Source organism: Mus caroli, chromosome 4 (assembly GCF_900094665.2).
Source record: "Mus caroli chromosome 4, CAROLI_EIJ_v1.1, whole genome shotgun sequence".
Lineage (NCBI taxonomy): Eukaryota > Metazoa > Chordata > Mammalia > Rodentia > Muridae > Mus > Mus caroli.
In genome coordinates this window covers 138,307,330-138,330,184 of record NC_034573.1, presented here as the reverse complement: position 1 = coordinate 138,330,184, position 22,855 = coordinate 138,307,330, and the positions used below count along the sequence as shown (strand labels likewise).

Here is a 22,855-nt window from a genome sequence, read left to right as displayed (position 1 = left end):
TCAGAAAGTTGCCACCATCTAAGTAAAGCAGGGACTATGGAGGGCAGGAAGGGCTGGAATGAAGAAGCCCTGATCTTCACGTTAAGATTCATTATGAGAAGAGTCAGTAACACCATGTTTGAATATGACAGTGACGTACTAACTTCCTGTCCCTAGCCCAGGACTTTACCGCTCGGACTGCCCCTTTCCAGTAATGAGCCTGGACAGAACCATTCATTTTACTCTTCTCTTCACTGGGAAACTCGGGTGGGTTCCTTGGGGCTTAGTTAACAGTGCTGATTTGAATTGAGTATAGCATCCCCGTGCTCACAGTACTCGGGAGGCTGAGGCAGCAGATCAGCCGTTGCAGGCCAGCTTGGGCTACAGAGTGAGCTCAAGGTTACTATTTAGCAAGACCCTATCACAACAAACAAGATAGAAAGCAATCCGACCTTGGGGTACATTGCCTGCAGAAGCGAGGAACAGACACACAGAATCAGAGTCACAGACAGTCTGTTCCCTAACAGGGACACCATGGCTGCCAAAATGTTAGGACCTGGTCACCACATGGTGCAGCGACTCAGCAGAACCATCCTCTACCTATTGTAGCATGTCCTTCACGGAATCCTTGCTGACACCTTTATGGAAAAGCTCCAGGGACAGGAACTCTACATGTGATGAACGCTTGTTAGCTAAATCTGTTATATGACCCTGAAAGAAGACGGCAAACCTAAAAGCCCGAGACAAAGCACAGTTCTGAGGCACCTGGATATAAAAGGCAGACGGGTCAGGAAAAACCACTGGAAAGAAACAGGGAACGAGCCTCCTGGTTCCTGGCCACAGGAGGGAAGCTTGATAGCTGATGCCTAAGAAGTGGAAAGACCGGGGACCACCACCTGCCCTTCTCAGATTCTATCCAAGCAGAATAAAGAGAAAGGACTGACGTTACTGATGTGTTAGTGACGTGCTAATACCCTGCTTGTACTGCATATCTGTGAAGCACAGACAAGAGCTCACTGGAACAAGACGACCTGAGAAATGGCCAAGACAACGGGTTGTACGTGGGATGCTGTTTCTGAAAAGCATGGCAGACTAAATCTCTGAATCCTCTTCCCACTGTGAAAAACTGGAAATGAATGCACGAGAAAGCAGATCATCAGAATCCAACTGTTTTTCGTAAACCCATAATTTTAATGGGATACATCTTAAGAGAAACAGTGAATTTCAACAAAACAAAACCCCCTCCTACTGGCAAAAGGAGACAAAGAAATCATGAGTTTTAATGTAACTCTCCTAGAAGAGCTGAACCTCAGGCTGACTCTCAAGTGTTCTAACTACCCGGGTGGCCTGGGAACAAGCCAGACACTGACTTCAAGTTGTCCTGGGTCACTTGCACTGAAGCAAAAGCACACCTGCTCCTTTCCGCTCTTCAGAGCAGATGTTCCAGGCTGCTCTGGGGACTGAGTAGATGAAGATGGCATATGACCACAAAACACCCAGAGAGAGCGAGGGACCAGATTAATAAAAGAGCAGCAAACTAGGCTAACCCAGGACTTAGAGAAAATAGTTATCATCACCCTAAGTGTAAATCTATTTAAGATGCTTACAGAAATCAAAATAGGAATATAAAACACAAGACAGGGTGGTGGCACATGCCACTAATCCCAGCACTCAGGAGGCAGATCTCTGTTGAGTTCCAGGACAGCCAGGACTACACAGAGAAACCCTGTCTCAAAAAACCAAAGCAAAGCAAACAAACAAACAAAAACCCAAACAGCCAAACCAAACAAAAAAGAAAAGTAAAAAGAAAATTGTAAAATAATTGAAAAAATAAAGTTTATAAAATAAATTTGTAAATAAAATTTATACTGAATACTGTTTCCTCTGGATTGAAACTTTCCCACCTAAAGGGAGACTCCTGAGACTCACAGATGCTCTCAAGACTCAGGAAGCTCAGAGAACCTTAGAAAGGGGAGAATTTGCCTACTGTGGCCCTGTTGTGAAGGGACCTGGGCTGTGGCCCATGCTGGGGTGGGGTCTTAGGAGGTGCGGCTGCCTGGAGTCACCCACTGTTTCTCTAACCTCAATAGTCACTACTGTACCAAGGTGGGTTGGAGGGCATCTTTCCATTGCTCTGTTGCTACCCTTTCAGATGAACACAAGAGACACCCCAGTTGTAATACAGTAACACACACATAAAAGCAAACTTGATGTACTCTGTCCCTTCTTGTCCCTATTAGAAGGGTTTAACAAAGACTTAATAAGAACAGAGGGCTGAGGAAATGGATCAAAGGGCAAGAATTTTTGCACAAGGACTGGATTATAGGACACGAGTATCCATGAACGTACAGGCAGGCATGGTGTTCTCCACTCCACAAGATGCTACACTTGCTGCATCAGCGAGCTCTGTACTCAAGTTAGAGATCCCTGCCTCAAAATATAAAGTGGAGAGAGAAAGAGGAGGATACCTGATACCAACCTCTGGTCTCCATGGGAGTGTGCACACACGAACATGCACCCCACACACATGTGCCCCAAAACATGTTAACACGCACACATGCATACTCATTAACAAGTACACAAAGCACACATGAACATGCATACATAACCCAGACAAACATGCAGTCATAACACACAGACATGAGATCTCAACATGGTATAGTTTTATATATGTAAAACCTATGGATGACAGTGGCAAGCACAAGCATGCGAGAAATCTGTGAAAATCAAGGAAACAACGAAACCATTCAGGCCACTTCAGCAAACACAAAGGAATAACAAACCCAATGCAGTTAGTGTAGAAATCAATACTGTCTAAGGATGCGGACAAACTACCCACTTGTGAATAAGTCAAAGGTGAAAGAAGAAACCGGAACGTTAAAACACAGAAAGAAGCCAGGTGGCACACGCCTTTAATTCCAGCACTTGGGAGGTAGAGGCAGGCGGATTTCTGAGTTCGAGACCAGCCTGGTCTACAGAGTGAGTTCTAGGACAGCCAGAGCTACACAGAGAAATCCTGTCTCAAAAAACAAAAACAAAAACAAACAAACAAAACAACAACAACAACAAAAAACCTCAGAAAGGACTGACTTTTAAACACTGATGAGAATTCACGTTTCTCAGCAAGAAGGGAGCAAGCTATTAATATATATTACAGCCCGGATGAAGCCCAGAGGTATTATGTTGAGCAAGCTAGCCCCAGGTCTACAGATGCAGCTCAGTTGGTAGATGTTTGTCTAGTATGTACAGACTCCTAGGTTCCAACCCAGCACGGCAGAGGCTGGGGCTGGTGGCACCCAGCTGTAAGCCAACCACTCAGGAGGCAGAGGCAGGTGGACAGGAAGATCAAGGCCACTCGGGCTACAAGATGCTCTGTATTAAAAAAAGAAAGAGAGAAAGCAGCTCATGTACCATCAATTACACGGAATCTTCAGAAGTAGCTCTAGGAGGCAGCAGGAATGGAAATGACTGCTCACCGGAGAGAAGGAAGCTTTCTGGCAACTTTCTAAATTTAGACTGTTACTGGTAACTACAGACTCTGAATACATTGAAAGCCAAGGAGCTTCATATTTTCAGATAGCAAACTTTACAGTGTGTCATTTTTACCTTAAAGGATTTCTGAGGGTATGCGTATGTGAATGGTATGTTTGCACATGAAGACGCACGTGGAGGAATGTGGAGAGCTGGCTCTTCCAGAGGACATCTGTTCAATCCCATACGGCAGCTCGCTACTGTCTAAAACTCAAGTGCCAGGGGATTCAATGCCCTCTTCTGAACTCCAAGAGATCAGACATACACTCTTGTGGTGCACATGCATACATGCAAACAAAACACTCATACACATAAAAAGATGTGTGTAGGGTTATGTGTGCATATGTGTGGGTGTGCATGTGGAGACCACAGGTTGACACAGCTTGTCTTCCTTGGTTGCTCTCCGCCTTACACATCGAAGCAAAGCCTCTCAATTAGCCCCAGAGTTTGCGGATTTTGCTAAGCTTTCGGTGGGGAGTCCCTGTCTCTGCCTTGTAAGTACAAAGATCACAGGAGCTGCCATGCCCATCTGGCCTTTATTTACATGGGTTTTGATGATCCAAATTCTGGTCTTCATGCTTGCATAGCATAGCACTCTTACAAAATGTGGACTCTTCCTAAACCCCTACCTCAGAGTTTAAACAGTACTGTGTGTGTGTGTGCTGCACACGTCTCTCTGTACCTGGAACTTGCTGTTTTTCAGCTAGGTGGTCTGGTTAGTGAGCCTCAGCCGTCCTTCCTCTGCCTCAACCCCAACATGGAGTTGGCAAAAAGGAGCTACAATCCAAACAGCCACATGTATGTGCAGGTCCACAAACTTTAACAAACAAGTCCTCTTACCCACTGCACTATCTCCCTAGCTCTGAAAGTTTAAAACATTTCAAAAGCAGCTGTGCAAAGCAATACTTGAGAGTTTACCTCCCCAAAATTTAGAGTTCTACCAGACTGAATTACAAAGGAAGAAAGAGGGGAACAGAAGATAATTTCTTGACCTCTTGGTTAAGAGGCCCACAAAGCTTGCAGAGGACCCACTCTGGCTTCCAGCATCCATGCTGGGTAGCTTACAGTGGGCCTGTAGGACTCTAATTCCAGTTTCAGGAGACCCAACACCCTTTGCCCTCCCCAAGAACACTCCTCCTGACACACACACGGTTTTTTAAGAAAAAAATTTTTATGCTGGGCAGAGGTGGTGCACACCTTTATTCTGGCAGAGGTAGGTGGATCTCTGAGTTCGAGGCCAGCCTGGTCTACAGAGTGAGTTCCAGGACCGCCAGGGCCACACAGAGAAACCCTGTCTAGAAAAAACAAAAATAAGAAAGAAATGAGGGTAACAGAGACCTACTTGTCTAACATAAGGCTCTTGATGTACCTGCACATCAACATGTGGACCACGCTGGCCTTAGACTGTTGATCCTCCTGCACCATCAATACTACGATTACAGGCATAGATGACCATGCCTCACCTGACGACTGTTTTTTAGCGTGTGAGTGGGTATGAGGACGGCACACAGCAAGCACACGGAGGTCAGAGGACAACTCTAGGGAGTCAGTTCTCGCATGTCACCTGTGCAGGGTATCTAGGAAGGAAACTCAGGTCACGAGGCTTGTGTGACAAACATTTTTATCTGCTCTGTCATTTTAGGAGTACCAACTTTTTAATTAGAAAAAAAAAAAAGCAGATCAAGGAAAGTAATAATAGGGCTGGTGAGATGGCTCAGTGGGTAAGAGCATCAGACTGCTCTTCCGAAGGTCTAGAGTTCAAATCCCAGCAACCACATGGTGGCTCACAACCATCTGTAACAAGATCTGACGACCTCTTCTGGAGTGTCTGAAGACATCTACAGTGTACTTACATATAATAAATAAATAAATCTTTAAAAAAAAAAAGTAAAGTAATAATAAAGAACAGATTCGTGAGATTAAAAAAAGCAAGATATAAGACAGAAAGGTAACAGAAGTGGCTATCTAAAACAAAACAAAACAACTAAGGCCAAGCTCTGGCGAGAAACGGAGACATAAACAAGACAAGAGCATTCTCACAATGACAGTGCTCCCGTTTATATAGAGCCAGTGCTCCACAGAAAAGGCTGAAGCTATTGTAAGACCCCTTGACAAGAATGAGAAAAAAAGCTAAATAAATCTTGTGTCTGTAGTTTCCAAACTACAGATAGTCTATTTCATGTAAAAATTCTAAATTTAATATCAGATACTGTATTGATAAGTTAAAAACCTGTCAGCCGGGCGGTGGTGGCATATGCCTTTAATCCCAGCACTCGGGAAGCAGAGGCAGGTGGATTTCTGAGTTCAAGGCCAGCCTGGTCTACAAAGTGAGTTCCAGGACAGTCAGGGCTACACAGAGAAACCCTGTCTCGAAAAAAATCAAAACAAAACAAAATAACAAAAACAAACAAACAAACAACCTGTCATAACCAGAGTGGCTGTGTTTCGACATTAGAACTTATTTCAACACAATGAAACAAGACATTAAAGGAGAAAAAGCCCTGGATGATTATTAAAACAAAGGAAAGGCATTTGGTAAATCCAGTATCAACTCATGATTAAAAAGAAAAGAACTCTTTTAATAATTGAAGACTATAAGGGAATGTTTAAAAACTGTAAAAAACATTAACCCAAACCCTCCGACAGTAGCGGCTCTAACTAGCGGTAAAACAGAGACTGCAGCTAAAGTCAGCAGGAAAGGGAGCACGGAGAGCAAAGGTCTGCAGCCTCCCCTACTGAAGCAGCGCTGCAGTGGCGACCCAGAGGCACTCAAAGCAGTAATGAATGATTTACAGTTTACAACGAAAAACACCCAAGCTCCCTTTATTTTCAGAGCATGTAATTATCTAGAATCAAAGTATGGGAGTGTTTGTAGCGAATGGAGTGAAGAATCTAACGAGGCTGACAACTGTAAGAACAAAGCACAAAAGTGGACTGAAAGCCAGGCATGGTGGCACAGAACTCAAGTCACAGTACCTGGGTGGCACTGGGTGGAAGAGTCCCTCAAGCCCAGGAATTTGAGACCAGCCTGGGCAACACAGAAAGATCCTGTCCCAAAAAGGGATTAAAAAACAAAAACAAAACCAAAAAAAAATTCTATACTTCAGCCACAAAGTTAGGAAGCAGTTTATAAAATGTTACTACCTACCTCTAAGTATGTCACTGAGGGAAAGATAATGAATCTAAGCATAGTCTTCCAAGCAGAGCACAGCCTACATACCCTCGGGGTCATTCTAAGACTACTAAGAACTGTGTGCTGCCTTGAACCCCTAGAGTAAGGTGTGTTGTTGGTACACACACCATGCATGCATGGGTACAGATGCCACGGAACCACTCTTTATATCACAGAACTACATAGTCACGATGCAGCCACCAGCTTAGCACCTGACAAGGATTACAGAGGAATACTAAAAGCCACTGGGTGAAAGGTAGCTGGGGAATAGCATGGTCACTCTCCAGAGTGACCTCACAGACTACGCATCGGTGACAAAGCAAGAAGGAAGCCTTGCCCAGGAGAGGGCTTGCTCCCAGATACTGATCACATGCTCCAATTCAGAACCAACAATAATAGGACAGGCTGGCACCATTAGACCTAGTAAGAATTATGCGTGTTCATCTACATAGTACTGTCACTAAAATTGGCTGATTCTGCCTTGCCTTCCTCAGCTACCACAGAGGCTAAAAAGCCTCCATGTTTGAGGCTGATCTGGGCTCAGAGCTCAAAGCCAGCTGACAGAATTTACTGAGATCTTCTCTCAGAATAAAAGGGCGAGGGATACACTCAGAGGGCAGAGTCCTTGCCTAGCAAGTCAGAGGCCTCGAGTTCAATCAAAAGCAGTTTGGGGCTGGAAAGATGGCTTAGTAGATAAGAGTACACCTTTGCCAAAGTACCCCATCAGGCTCACAACAGCCTGTAACTGCAGTTTCAGGGGCCCCAGTGCCCCGGTCTCTATGGGCACATGTACACACCTCCACACCCACACCCACATATAATTAAATTTTATAAAAACAGACCTTAAAAACAAACGAACAAACAAACAACAACAAAACTCAGCCTGATTTAAAGCCATCTACAGTACTGAGAACAATGCTGTCTCTTCCCACTGGGCTATTCATCTTCTAGTTATCCTGTGGGATGGAGTAGAAAACTGGACAGACCCAGCTCCACACTTAGGTGCCAGAGGCCAAGGGAGGAGAGGCAGTGCTCTTGGTGCACGCAGGTGAGCAGGGAAGGGCTGAGTACTTACTTCCCGGATGGCCCCATCACAGACTCGGATGACATTAAGGAATGTGGGCATGACCTGGGGCAGGAACTGCACACACTTGAGCCCCAGGGACTTGAAGATGAAGGTGATGGCCTGCACCACCATGGTGTGGTGGTGAGAGAGGGACTGATCTCGGAAGATCCGCATCAAGGCCACCATGGACACAGCGGGGTAGAACTCGTCCAGGGGCAGGTTTCCCATGTTGACCAGCATTTCACTGGTGCTGTAGTCAGCTAGGACAAGGTGACAGAGAGAGTCGTAAGTATTGGTGGCAGGCCTCCGATGTGAGGCAAAGCATGGCTAATAGCAAACAAAGCCCCTTCAGAGGCCTTAGCATGAATGTATTCTCCTGCATGTTCTGACGGTGCTGTGAACGCGGAGCACAGGGCTATTAGGAACCGATGAATAGGCTTTCCCTGTCAGGAGCAAAGCTCATCCGAGCTTTTCTATTACCCAAAGCACCAAAGCCTGAAACAGTGCGTGATGGGTTTTCTCTAAATTCCTAGGTTTAACGTAGCTTCTCAGCGTCACAGTTCACAACCTCAGAGCTGAAACCATCAATAAAATAACTACTCCTCCAAATGAAAGGAAAGGGAATTAAATTAGGCAAACATCTGTTGCACAGATGACCAGTCCCACAGGGACTGCACACATGTTAGCAGGCATATGCCATACCCTGAACAGCAAGGACTCTGTCCTGGCCATGGTGCCATGCAGTGAGGAAGTGAGATGCAGGGGATGTAGGCGATGCAGGAGAGAGACAGGATGTCAGGTGCTGCTGAGGAACACGAGCAGCTGGCCTGGGCTCTGCTCTTCACAGTCAGGGAGCAAAGGGGAGCCACACAGTACACTCCCTTACCCAGATGGGAGAAGGAAATAAATGGAGAAAACCAAACAACCAGCCTAGAGAGCTTATAGGGAACAAAGTTTCATTGTTGAAAATCATATTCTGCTACAGCATTGAGGAGACCATTGTTGAACCTTCAATTTCATCAACAGGCTTTCCCCAGTAGATGGTGGGCTAGAAACTCATACTCCACCCTCATTCCCAAACGCCTGGGTCCTTGTCAAAAGGCAATGGGTCTCTATTGTCAGACGAGATGCAAAAAGAGGGGGCCCAGGGCTTGTGGGGCTACTGGTCTTTCTATGTCCTGATTTCATTCAAATGAAACAGAGAAAACAAGAGCTATCCTCCCCCTTCATGAGGGCCCAGGAATAAAAGAAAAAAAAAAAAAAAAAAGAAGCAGCACTAACAAAGTGACAGACGACAGCAGTCAAAAGTAACCCAGACTTAGCCTGTTAACCCTGACAAAGACCCTGGGCAGAGACAGGACTGGTTAGACGCAGGGACTACAGGTTCTTCATTCACAAGTTGCCAAGAGATTCAGTATCTATCAGTTACCTGACCAAGGTTGTTTCTAACATGGACAGGAGGAACATGAGTCCTAACTTACAGGAATCCTGACTTGACTTGGACTCTGACAGGCTGACAGCGGAAGCGTCCCGGGACTGGTCGATCATGCCGATGTTCACTTTGTGCTTGTAGGGATCCAAAGCCCCAAGGAGTCCCAACACTCGGATAGCCTGAGCAGGGAAGGGGAGACAACGATAAGCACTTACCCCAACATCCGATTAGAGAGGATTTGAGGTACAACTCTCTTGTCTCACACGCCACACCTCCCACATAAACCATCATCCCATCAACAGAGCAGAGACAGACAGGACGCCCTCCCAGTGTGGGCTGGGTTACTGCCATTACGCCCTCAAGTCTTTGCAGAGCAGGTGGCCATGCTGTGTACCTCTCTCCGAGTGCCCTGGTTCTGCTCCGTCTTCAGGAAATTCAGCAGCACTTCAAGCAGAGTAGGGTACTTCCTGTAGGGCTCCACCACATAGCCAGTGCTGGCCACCAACTGTCCCAGGGTCCACAAAGCCACCTGAGTCAACAAAAGGCCACAGGCTTATTGAACCAGTACAAAAAAAAAAAAAAAAAAAAAAAAAAAAAAAAAAAAAGAAAGAAAGCACAGGCATACTCTTTGTACTGAGAGGGAACTGAGATGCCAGAGCCAATGAGAAGACTTTAAGTCACTAACCATGCATAGAATCCTAGAGTCAGGGCATACTAACAGCTGGGCAAGCATGAGCCTACAGTCACTGCATCAAAGGTGAAGACTAGAGCGGGAGTCATGGCTTCCAATGTACTCTCTGTACCAGGGAGGCTCAAGTTGGAGGACAGCCTTTGGTTCAGGGCCAGTTCTAACTACACAGTAAGTAACTTGACTTATTTATTGACTACGGAGTAAGATGTTGCCACAAAAAATCAAAGGAAAAAACCATACAGAATATTCCCACATTTCTCAGAGGAAATATGGTTCTTTTGTATCCTGAATGACTAAGAGGAGCTACGGGCGGAAGCTGAGACTATTCTCCGCTTTGGACTACTCCTCTAATAACCCCCAGTGGCCGGAGAACGAGGGGAAGCTGTCTGCCTCCACAAGCAGTGTCCAAGCCTGCTTCCTCCCCAGGAGCTGGGGCTCGACAAGCAGAGTGCATTTCCCTCTATGCAGGGGAAAGGGTGACGCTCAGCCCGGATCTGAGCTGCAGGTAACGGGTCAGGAGGAGAGCCAAAGCTTGTTCCGAGATTCTGCCCTCTTTCTCCATTCAAAGAAAATGACTGCCAAGCTCTGCAAAGACCTGGCTAGGGCTACTGGGGTGCCCCTGGTCCTGTGGCACTCACCTGCCTTTTGGCCAGCAGGGAGGAGTCCTGTAGCATGTCCATGATGATGATAAAGAGCTCATCAACCCACTTCCGCATTTCCAGGCCGCTCACCTGCAGAGCGAGCAAAGGCAGAGGGCGGAGATCAGGGGGATAAAGACGCTGTTTTAGGAAGGGTGTGGTGGCTTACGCCTAGGGCGTCCAAAACTCCAGAAGGTGAGGCAGGAGGAGTTCTGTGAGTATGAGGCCAGCCTGGATGGCACAGCGAGATGCTGCTTCTAAATGAAAATAAGAACAAACAAAACCAGAAACCAAAATGAATGAAGAGAAAAACAAGTGCTCTGCCTTTCCCAGGCTAAAGAGCGCGCTTCCACCCGTGGAAGGCCAGTTGCTCCCTCACCTGAGCCAGTTCTCCTATAGTGGCCAACACGTTATTGATCACGCCCGGGTTTGGGTCAGGATCTGGATCTTTCAGTTTCAAAATTAAAGCCTACAGAAGAAGGTATAAGAAAATGAGTGTGGACAGGAATCTGTAGGAGAGCTATCTTACCCCTAGAGGGCAGCACGCCTCCCAGTACACGCAAAGCTCTGGGTTTAATCCCAAACACCAGGAAACAAATAAAACAAAACCTCCAAGGCCCACTAGGCCATACAGAAGTTACTTCTAGGCTTTGTGACCATGGGAGGCTCTGGACTGTGGATTTCCAAGCTTTTCTTGAAACCAAACACAAGCCCAGCATACACCCGAGGCAGCAGCACAATTTGAAGACGTTTCTCATGAGCCCTTTCAACTCTGCCTTCCCGCCAATGCACGTGTCAGACATAGAAAACGTCCCATGACTAAAGCGACGTCACATGACTTTTTCCTTTGGGGAAAGTGCACATGCTGTTTCCCTGCATCTCCTTCCCAAGCGCATTGGTGCCTGAAGCCTGAAGCGTGAAGGGGAACTCGGTCCTGCAACAGGTGAGGCTCCCGGCACCTTTAACTCAAGGTGCTATGTGTGGCCCTTGTCCCCAGCCTGCACCAAAACACCTGATGTACTTAGTTCAGTGTAGCAGTGCTGAAGTTCCCCTCCTCCACCCCCGCCCCAGGCACAAAGAGGGAAAGCCCCACTCTGGCCATCTGGCGTGCCTCACCTTCAGGATAGGCTCCATGTAGGGGCGGATGAGCCGGGGGGCATTGGACACCAGGTGCCCCAGCATGCGGGCGCTCTGCTCCTTGATTCTCCCAATGCCGCTGTGCTCCAGCTCTGTCAGGATCTGCAGGGAAGAAAGGTAACACACGATGGCACAGGGCAGAACAGAGAGCCGTGTAAGGGGAGAGGTGTCAGCAGGCTTCCAGTGAATCAAGTCTCTACTGGACATTTGGCGAGCATGGGGATCCGTAACTCTCAACAGCCTTGGCTGTCACAGCAGTACGAAGTCCTGTAGTACTAGAGAAGGAACATCTGTCAGAGCTGAGACTTTGGTTTTCCAGACAATGGACTGAAGACAGGGCTCCTGAGGAGACACAAAGTTCCCAAGAGGTTCTATAACGACGACAAAGGAGTGGAAGGACAAACAACTATGAAACAGGAGAGCTGAACCTGCACAGGGAGCCAGATACATCTCCATGAAGGAAGTGCTAGTGTCTCCAGACACCACTGAGCGGAGCTGCTGGGCTTGTTCTCACACCCCTAGAACACTAGCATAGCAGCATACATGGGCTTCTGGGTACAGCTGAGGGGAGGAGATGTAAGCAATGTCAAAGTGAACACTGCAAGGCCCAGTTAGTCAGGGGTCCGGCAGAATTAAGACTTGTGTCCTAGCTGCTGACTTGGTAACTGATGTTCTGTATGACCTCCACAGCCTGTGTTCTCCAGTCACACAAGACAGCAGTAAATTAGCCATATGCAACAACTGAGTAAGGTGCTGGCTGGCTGCAGCGATGTGTCCCAGGAAGCAGAGGACAACTAGCAGATGTCTTGCAGGCCAGGCTAGAGTCAGCCATCCGCCAATGCCCAGTCACCAGCCCTCGGGGAATGGCCAGGTCACTCAGTGAAGACATACAATTCAATCAGGGACAATCCCTATCAAATCCCTATCAAAACTACTTTTTCCTTACTTCAGAGTTTAAAGGCTATGGATATAGCTCAGTAACAGTATTTTCCAAATACATACAAGGCCCTGGTTTTCAATTCCTCTGAATAGTCTAAAGAAATATTTTAAAAATTCTTAGCTGGGTGTGGTGGTGCATGCCTTTAATCCCAGTACTTGGGAGGCAGAGGCAGGCGGATTTCTGAGTTCTAGGCCAGCCTGGTCTACAGAGTGAGTTCCAGGACAGCCGGGGCTACGCAGAGAAACCCTGTCTCAAAAAAAAAAAAAAAAATCTTAGTTATTTATTTTTAAGTTTCAAGAGTTAAGTCCAGCACATAGTCAACTTATCTGATGGAATTTCATTCTCCAACATCAGGAGAGTGAGCTGGCCTGATGGCTGAGTATGGGCTTCCCAAGGACAAAAGCTGCATCTGGCTTGTTCACCCACATACTGCCAGTGCAGTGGGGCGGGGCGGGTGAGCATCAGGTCCTGATTGAATGAACAAGCCTATGCTCCCATTAGGAGCTGTTTCCATGCCTAAGTTGGCACAGTCTGAACTGGCAGGCTCAGTAGTGGCTGTTTCCTGCAGTCATGTTTTACTATAGCAAACAGCAAACAAATCACACTTTCCTAGGGTAAGTTGCATATGTGGCATTCTGTGTTTAAGTTCTTCATGTGTTATGCAACCTGTCTATTTCAAAAGAGGCGGAAGGACACAGAAAGGCGGGAGGGTTGGAACAGGCACTGTTGTTGGAAGCCAAGGAACAAACAGTGAAGACAAAAACCAAGGACCCAGGTTGCAGCAGAAAGGCCAACCTGGATCTCTCTAGAGAACATACACATCTCACATCACTTAAAAATGAATGTCAATGAGCCCCAACCAAGTGCAGTGACCATGGATCATGAGGAAACCACACCATGTTAAAGACAGCCAGCCCTGTGCTTGTCTACTGTTAGAAAAGAATGACAGAAGCGATTCGAGAAGAGTGGGAGGCCCGAGTCCTACACTGCAAACGCACTGAGTGCCAAGACACTGGGTGGCTAAAAACTTGCCACAGAGACAGAGGAGCTGCCTGAGAGGTGAGTCTGGACCCAGAAAGCACCTCACATCCTGCGGATGACAGGCTCACACTCGGACTGTAACCCAGAGCTGGGAGACACGGACTCTTGGTGCAGACATGACGTGGTAAGGGGCCTCCCTCCTTCTTCCCTCCCTGTCCCCAGGGCCCCCCTCGCTGTGGAGGTTCGCTCCTCCCTGCCGGCCAGCCCGTTACCTGGATGAGCATCTTGCGCAGGAAAGGCATGACGAAGGCTGGGTTCATGCTGCTTAGTCGGCCCACAGTGCAGATGGCCAGCTCGCGGATCTCAAAGACCTGGTCATTCAGAGCCACAAACAGAGCTTGTAAGTTTTCTGCCTGGGCCAGGTGGGCATCAAAGCGCTCGTCCAGGGATGCCAAGACACAGTAGCGGATATCAGGGTCTGCAAGAGCAAACAGGGCTTTGACCACCTCTTCAGGGTCCCATCCCTCCAGCCTCTTCCCAGTTCCTACCTCCACAGCTATTGCCCTTGTGTGGTGTCTCAACCCTCCTAACACCCACACTTCAATACTCATGTTGTGGTGACCCCCAAACATAAAACTTTGTTTTTCTTTTCTTTTTTTTTTTTCGAGACAGGATTTCTCTGTGTAGCCCTGGCTGTCCTAGAACTCACTCTGTAGACCAGGCTGGCCTCGAACTCAGAGATCCGTCTGCCTCTGCCTCCCATGTGCTGGGGTTAAAGGTGTGCGCCACCACTGCCTGGCATAAAACTATTTTTGATGCTATTTCATAACTGTAATTTTGCTACTGTTATGAAATGTAATGTAAATACCTATGCTTTCTGTTGGTCTTAGGTAACCCCTGTGAAAGGGTTGTTTGACTCCAAAAGGGGGGATTGTGACCCACAGGTTGAGAACTACTGTGAAACTAGTGGGAGAACCCTGAAAGACCTTTTTCACCTAATCTACTGTACGCATTTAAAAAAGCTATTCAGAGGAATAAGAGAGAAATTAAGTAAAAATAGATTATCTTACACCAACAGGCTACAGGAGCCAGGCCTTAGCAGAGACATAGCTAACTATGAAATTATTAGGGTTGATGATCTCTCCAGACCATGCAAACACCTCAAGCTTCAGGGTCCCCCAGGACTGCTCTGTCACAAGACTTACCAGGATCTGTTATGCCAACCACGAGCAGCTTGCTGAGCACATCTGCCACGACCTGCACTGCAGTCTGGCTAACCACGTGGGCATGGCCGCTGATGAGGTGGATGGAGGGTGTGAGCAAGCGGGAGCAGGTGCGGGCAGCTTCCATGCGGATCTCCTTGTGCTCGCTGTTCAGGAAGTGATCTGCGCAGTGTCGGACGAACTGGGTCAGAGAGTGGCCTAGGCACAAAGGGAAAGGAGAGGAATGGACGCCGCTGCCTGGGACAGGGCTCCACACACAGGCACAGGAATGGGAATGTCCAGAAGCCCTGCCAGACAGTCTAAAGCAGTAAATCCCCTCCTGGCTGCACATCAGTGGGACGGTAAGGAGGGTGGAGCGCCATCCCGAGTTTCTGCCTCTGATGCGCTGTTCTTCTGAAGCAGTGCACACGTTTTAACACCATCTGCCCCAGAGACATGAGATGAAGAACAGGCAGGAGAAGCCTGGGAAGGAGGGGCCACTATTCGCCTCGTGTCCTGCATGAAGACCCTACAGATCCTGAAATCTAGCTGTCATATCCCTTTCTCAGGTCCACTCCATCCCTTGACACCTCAGCAAGAGCCACAGTAACCTCTTACCTTCAAATTCAAAGCTGCCAAGGGTTCGAAGGGCAAGAGTGATGCTGGCCACATCGCTGGCCTCAGGGAGGGTGGTGAGACCAGGGGAGGCCAGCTGGTGGGCCAGGCCTTTGGGCATGCCTGGGTGCCGGAGGGGTTTGTGCATAAGGACCAGGGACAGCATCTTCAGAAGGCCGTCCTGAATATCTTTCTTCAGCTGTGGAATCTGCCGGCTCAGGTCATAGAGCACAGCAGTGAGGGCGGGGCTGTGGAGAAGGAAGCCGTAAGGACTTGGCCAGGGCGTGGCAGTCTCTCACTAGCAGCTAGGGCAACACACTGTCTGCCACCAACAGGAGGACTGAGCCTTGTCACTGCTTAAGTTTCTCAAGTGCTAAACAACCTCGGCCTTGTCTCAATTTCAGAATAATCTACACATTTCTGGTTTTCACCAGAGAGACCTTCTACAATACAGTTCAGTCACCAGAGACAGTCTCAGCCAATGAGCAGACGACGCAGAAGGAGAGCATCCTCCTTATTTCATCAGGGAGGGAGCGAAGCTTTGGGAGGTTAACCAGACTTCCCAGGAGTAACATGCATGCCTACCAAGTACTCCCTCTATGTCCCGCCTTGTGCTAATGGCTCTCACTTAATCCCTACAACTACCCTACCCAGCGCACGCTGTTCTTTTTCAGATGAGAGAGCTGAGGCACCAAAAGCTGCCTTAGTTAAGATCACACAAGATGGCTGGAGCCAGACCCATCACTGAAGCGGGGTGGCCACGGGCCTCTGGCACACACCTCAGGCCCACTGCCAACATGGGCTCCAGCAGCTCCTTGATGTCCTGCTGGATGCCTGGCCCCATTGCTCTCGCCAGCATGCTGATGCACGTGAATACCGTGGCATCCACCTGCACAGTTTTCTGCCTCCTGCAATGAAACAGAAGGGCTCCGTTAGACATAGAGACACTCATAATAATGTCCCACCTCAAAGCTACTTTGGAGCCAGGAGGGCAAGTTATTTAGACAGGGCCGGCCACAAGTGAGTGTGGAGATTATTGCAAAATTCTACTGGGTGCAGCCCATCAGACACTGTGTACGTGCATTTAAAAGACCACTCCAGCAGATGGCAGTAATGTGTTGGGAAGCAAACTGAGTTGAGTGCCCATCAGGAGCCACAGGGTGATATACAGGTGTCCCCCGGGAAGGAATGTCTCCCTATGGTGAGGGTGCTGGGTCATCCACCAGAACAACCCTTGCTAACACCGGATGTGGAAACACAGGAGCACCGACTCCCTGGGATCAGCCAGGCCTCTCCATCTGGCAAGATGCCAAAGGCTTTGCTATGTTTTATTCAGTGACGGGATGACTTGGGACGTGTTAGAGCTAAGGAAAAAAGATGACCATCTGGTCAGGGATTCCTCCACAAGCATTCTGTCAGCAGAAGACTTGAACGCCAGAGAACAGTCAGGCAGGAGAATGCAGTGGTCGCCAACATCAAGGTTTCTACCTTTCTAAATAGCTAGTCATTGCAACGAGCTTGAACTCAGTGAGGAGGGACTGTCCTCCACCTGTCGTGCCTCAGAGGTAACAATGTGTGGAATGGGCGTAAGCTGTGTGAGTCTCTCCACCGCGACACCGCTCAGATGGAGAAATCCTATCGGAGGTGCTTACTTGTGGGCAAAGTCCTTCGGAGGCAGGGCTGCTCGGATGATGTCAAGTACACGGGGCAAGTAGACCTTAAACTCCGACCTCACCGCCACAGAAAGCAGCCCCAGGGCCTGGAACGCCGCAGTCCGTTCCTTCTCCTTCTTGACACAGCTCAGGACATGGTTCATGGTGTCCTGGAGGTACTGGGTATCTGGTACAGACAAGAAAGAACATGTGGCCAAGGTCAGAGTCCCTACCAGCACTCAAATTTAAAGCAGCCAAATGGAAGGATGCTAAGAATTTAAAGAATGTACCCAAGATATAAGATACAATTTGCTAAACGCATGAAACTCAAGAAGAATGAAGACCAAAGTGTGGACACTGTGCCCCTTCTTAGAATTGGGAACAAAACACCCATGGAAGGAGTTACAGAGACAAAGTTTGGAGCTGTGATGAAAGGATGGACCATCTAGAGACTGCCATATCCAGGGATCCATCCCATAATCAGCTTCTAAACGCTGACACCATTGCATACACTAGCAAGATTTTGCTGAAAGGACCCAAATATAGCTGTCTCTTGTGAGACGATGCCGGGGCCTAGCAAACACAGGAGTGGATGCTCACAGTCAGCTATTGGATGTATCACAGGGCTCCCAATGGAGAAGCTAGAGAAAGTACCCAAGGAGCTAAAGGGATCTGCAACCCTATTGTTGGAACAACATGATGTACTAACCAGAACCCCGGAGCTCTTGTCTCTAGCTGCATATGTATCGAAAGATGGCCTAGTCGGCCATCACTGGAAAGAGAGGCCCATTGGACTTGCAAACTTTATATGCCCCAATATAGGGGAATGCCAGGGCCAAAAGAATGGGAATGGGTGGGTAGGGAAGTGGGGGGCGCTATGGGGGACTTTTGGGATAGCATTGGAAATGTAATTGAGGAAAATATGTAATAAAAAATATTAAAAATTTAAAAAAAATGCAAAAAAAAAAAGAATTTAAAGAATGAATTTTTTTTTTCTTCCGAGACAGGGTTTCTCTATGTAGCAGTTCTGGCTGTCTTGGAACTCACTTTGTACACTAGGCTGGCCTCGAACTCACGGAGATTCACCTGCCTCTGCCTCCTAAATGCTGGGATTAAAGGCGTGCGTCACCACACTCAGCTTTAAAGGAAGAATTTTATAAGACACTTTCAGCTTCGAGATCCCCCTTAGGTATGTGTTCTGGGAAAGTGTCACAGAGCTGTCTCTTAGTCTAACTCCGCAGTAACTCCATTTGTGTGGGGAGAGGTGTGCTGAGGTTCTTGCCAATGTGCATGCAGAAGCTGGCGGACAACTTGTGGAATGAGCTCTTTCCTTGCACCTTGTGGCTCCAGGGATAAAACTCAGGTCACCAGGCTTAGTGGGCAGCGCCTTTTCCTCTAAGCTAGTTCCCTGGACCCTCCATTAGTATTACTCTGGAGGAAGAGTACATTTTCTTCAAAACCTGTTAAGGGGTCACAACTTGAGAGGCAGAGGTTGGTGGATCTATCTCTGTGAGTTCAAGGCCAGTGTGGTCTATACAAAGTTTCTGGCTAGCCAGAGTTACAAGGTGAATCCTCTCAATCCCCCACCCCAGGCCTCAAAAAAAAGCTAAGGCGCTGAAGAGATGAGGACCCAAGTTCAATTCCCAGCATTCATACAATGGCTCACAACTGTAAACCTCCAGTTTCAAGGGGTCTACCGCCCCCTTCTGGTCTCCACAGGTACTAGACACTTATGTGGTGCACAGACACACAAGCAGGCCAAACACCTGGACACATAAAATAACTTTTTTAAATTCCAAAACCCAAAGTAAATAAAACATAAATCTTGTTTAAAAACAAAGATATTAATCAAATTATCTTACAGTAAGTATAGTGACATTGAAAGTAGTACTAAGCCGGGTGTAGTGGCGAATGCCTTTAATCTCAGCACTCGGGAAGCAGAGGCAGGCGGATTTCTGAGTTCGAGGCCAGCCTGGTCTACAAAGTGAAGGACAGCCAGGGCTACACAGAGGAACCCTGTCTCGAAAAACAAAAAACAAAACAAAACAAAAAAAGAAAGTTGTATTAAGTATTATTTACTACAACTAATGGGCATTCCACTCAAAGTCTGGAAGTCTCTCTGCCATTACCTGGAGATCGCTGCTGTGGCTCCGGAGAGTAAGACTTAGGCTTCAGTCTGGACAGGCACCTGCATCTCCGTGATTACAGCAGCGCAGGCAAGAGCAGGTGCTCCTGGGCACTGCGAGCCGGAATGGCTTTTCTATTTTTTCTTTCTCACCCTACCCCAGAACAAAGGACCTTCCCGATTTCTCTGCCACTGACGCTGGCTGGCCCTTAGGTGTGGTGGCCCTGAGGGTGACGCTGTGATGCAGTTGTGTCGCTATGCCCAGCTTGTGTTTGTTCTTTTAGGCTTCATTTTTAGGGTATTTCTGCTATTCCCAGACCCTCCACCTTCGGGAAGGTCAGGTGAGGACTTCCACGCTGTGAGTTTTACTAACATGGGCTTCACAATCAGGGTGACTTTCCCTGATGGACTCTAATGTCATGTGTGACAAAGCAACAAGCCCACATCAAAAGAACACACAGAGCCTGTGTCTTTGTACCCTGCTGCTAGGCAGCCCCTGAGCACAGCCTGGTATGTTTCTACAGCATGCAAACTGGACCTACTTGCTAAGTTTCTTTTGAACCAGAGACTTTCAACCCAAGCCCACATAAAGCCCTGCTGTCCAGAGGCGTGTCTGGTCCCTGGGAAGAGAGAGCTGCTGGTGCCAGGCAGGCAGGAGGGAAATTTCGGAACTTATGGGCGATCTTCATCCCCCCTTCTCTCTGGCTCAACAGGTCTCTGTGCCCATTTGGTCCTCAGCCAGCACACTGCACTTGTCAGCCCAGCCTGCTTTGCCCCTCACCATCCACGGCACCTAGCCCTCCCCAGCCTCCCCTGGCCCAGGAACCAGCGCATACTGCAGGTCAGGCTGGCCTTCCCTGAATACCACTAGCCCTTGCTTGCCCCCTGTATACCACTAGCCCTTGCTTGCCTCCGAAAGCTTACTAAACACAAGCAGCACGGCACAGTGAAGTACAAGAGACCTCTGAGTCAAGGCCTCCCTCTCACCAAGTAGGAAGCCAGGGAGGGACATTAACTGAAATCGGCAGCGAGAGTATTAGTGTCACACAAACCTCCTCATTCCCAAAGTGGCTCTGAGGAGCTCCAGGAGGCAATAACAGCCTGAGAATGGTTTCTGCTCTGTGCCTGAGCACTCACGTGCTATTCACTAAGGAGGCAGGAATTATTGTTGTACTCTCCACTAGCCAGGACGTGGAGGCCCACGAAGGTCAATGACCTGCCCCAATCTCTCCCCTTCTCTCCTTCTCTTCTCTCTCTGCATATTTTCTCTCCCTCCCTTACCCCCACCCCTTCCTCATGGCGACTTCCCTGGCCTTGGTCCTTGGGGCCAGTGAACTCACTTGCCTGAGAACAGCTTCCCAGTAAACGTGCCTTTAATATAATCTTAAAAAAAGAAAAGAAAAAACAACGTGTCCCACACTTCAGTAATGGGCTGACTCAGAATTCCCGCCAGGTCTGTCACCAAAGCTTCCTACAGCTGAGGACTGTGACAGGAAGGGAAAAAAAAATGTCTCTAGCCACAACAGTCAGGAATGCCTGTATCTGGGCTCCCAGACAGCCACCAGCTCAGTGACCACTGAGGACACTGAGGACAGCACAGCATAGGGAACTCACGGTCCACACCGGTGGAACCTGCCTCTAACTCAGCCACATTCCTCATCCTCACAGCACAGGAGTGAGGGTGCTTGCTGATCAGCCATCATGGGGAAAGCAGGCCGCTAACCACGCTCTGCCCCAGACAGTGCTGCTGACAGAATGGACTCAAGTGCCCTTCTGATGATCTCTCTCTCTCTCTCTCTCTCTCTCTCTCTCTCTCTCTCTCTCTCTCTCTCTCTGTCCAGGCTAGCTGCAAGCTTTGGGTGGTCTCCCCTCAACCTCCTAAGGCTTGTGATGTGGATATGAACCATCATACACAGCACAAAAAATTATGTTGTGTCCACACATACACATGATGACCTGGCCTAGAACTGACCCTCCACTGCACACGGATTATCTGCGTTTTTTTCTGAGACTGTCTCTTGTGATCCAGGCTGGCCTCAAACTTGCTATATGACGAAGGACCGCAATGTACTCTTAATTCTTCTGCCTCCGGAGGCTGGAATTATATGTGTGTGCCACCATGCCTGACTCTTACCTACATTTTCAGACTTCTACAAGGTCTCTTAACAGAAAATGGAGAAACTGGACAGGAGGCAAAGCGACCAGAGACTAGCCCTTTGTCAGCACTGCTTCAAGAAGAGGCAGGCCCGACTCTCTGGGACCACCATTTCCTTCCCTGTTTGAGAATCTCTGAGAGGGAATGTCTTCAGAGGACAGCCTCCCTCACCTGTGAAGGCAGACGGTCGGAATGCAGCCAGGCGGGGCAGCAGGTTAAGGATTGTCATCTGGATCAGCGAGTTCTTGCTGCTCCTGCACTTCAGCACCCACTGGCACACCTGAGAGAGCAAGGACACAGGGTTGGCGGAGGAGACAGAGGTGTGAGCTTCGGGAAGAAGGGAGGCCCTTTTGCCTTTTACCTGATCAAATTTCTCTTCCATCAAGTCTCTGCAACAGCGGCTTTCTACCAGAGTGGACTTGGCAGGGCTGGGGGATGTCCCAAATCCCATCAGGCCTTGGGGGGAGCTGTACCCCAGCAGTCCCACCAAGGCGTTCGGCTGCTGGGGCTGCACAGCCTGGAAACTGGTGAAGGGCGTGATGTGCCGAGGCTTGGTCCCGAAGCCCATGAGGTCTTTGCAGTACTTGTCATGCACCAGCTGTTGCTGGGTGATCTCCTCCATCTCTTCTCTCAGACGCTACACACGGCAGGAGCAAGGGACGGAAGAAGCGGTCACTAAGCTGCTGTGAGGCTTCTAACCTGGGCACAGCGAGTGGGCAGGGCATCCACCCGCCCACCCTGAGGAGCGACTGCCTGACAGTAGAGGGGCCTGTCTGCATCAGAGGACCAGGTCCTGCTCCAGTGTAGGCAGAAGACCCCTTTATTGAGCAAGGTCAAAAGGTAAACGAAGTCCACCTTTCTTGAATAAGAAAGTGGAGCAGGCTGCCTGCCTGGAGGTCCTCCCACCAAGTGTTCAGCAGCCATGCTCAGGAAGGCTGAACTGCAAACTGCTGAGAAGGTGACAGTGGCTTCCTGCTGGCCTCCTGCTAAGAACATTCTAATTTCTTTCCCTGAAGTGGAGTAGAAACTCAGGCAAATCATTTTCTCAGAATGCTCGCCCCGGGGTGGCGTGGAACAAGGTGCCTGACAGTGCTGGTCTCTCTGCTGCTGAAGGGACCCACGGGACTCATCCCCCAATAGTTTCCAGCACTTCTTGGCAGATTCTTTCATTTTCCAGGAAGGTTCCAAGGATCACCTCTGAGTCCTCATCTCACATCTGCTGCATCTGATATACTGTGAACTCTTGCATGAGCCCCACACTCTGTTCTGCTCCGCTCTTCCCGACTGCTCTAGCCTCCCTGGCTACTCCTCACTTCTCAACTTCAGGTTCCCACCTCTTTCCATCTACACCAGGTGAGTCATGCATAGTTCTTGCCCAGTCTCAAGACTTGAGTTAGCAGCAACCCCTACACTCATTTCTCTTAACCAGATCTCTCCCCAGAACTACTCAGTAGGTCACTCAGGAGGTCACTCAGTTGGTCACTCAGGTGCCCGAGAAGCACCTTCAATTTAATACACTCAAAAATACCCTGTTCTCCT

The 22,855-nt window shown here is 48.6% G+C and overlaps 1 protein-coding gene across 1 annotated transcript in view; it reads right to left on the bottom strand.

Moving 5' to 3' along the window:
• The window catches only part of Mtor (mechanistic target of rapamycin kinase), a 111,088-nt gene that overhangs the window by 78,426 nt on the left and 9,807 nt on the right, over positions 1 to 22,855 (bottom strand). The window contains exons 7-19 of the mRNA XM_021160177.2: positions 21,678 to 21,953; positions 21,488 to 21,596; positions 17,037 to 17,223; positions 16,164 to 16,292; positions 15,388 to 15,632; positions 14,773 to 14,988; positions 13,840 to 14,045; positions 11,626 to 11,748; positions 10,889 to 10,978; positions 10,510 to 10,602; positions 9,575 to 9,709; positions 9,230 to 9,359; positions 7,758 to 8,008 (exon numbers count right to left, since the gene is read on the bottom strand). Of these exons, the coding sequence (XP_021015836.1) occupies positions 7,758 to 8,008; positions 9,230 to 9,359; positions 9,575 to 9,709; positions 10,510 to 10,602; positions 10,889 to 10,978; positions 11,626 to 11,748; positions 13,840 to 14,045; positions 14,773 to 14,988; positions 15,388 to 15,632; positions 16,164 to 16,292; positions 17,037 to 17,223; positions 21,488 to 21,596; positions 21,678 to 21,953 (2,190 nt within the window). The remainder of the gene's footprint in view (positions 1 to 7,757; positions 8,009 to 9,229; positions 9,360 to 9,574; positions 9,710 to 10,509; positions 10,603 to 10,888; positions 10,979 to 11,625; positions 11,749 to 13,839; positions 14,046 to 14,772; positions 14,989 to 15,387; positions 15,633 to 16,163; positions 16,293 to 17,036; positions 17,224 to 21,487; positions 21,597 to 21,677; positions 21,954 to 22,855) is intronic.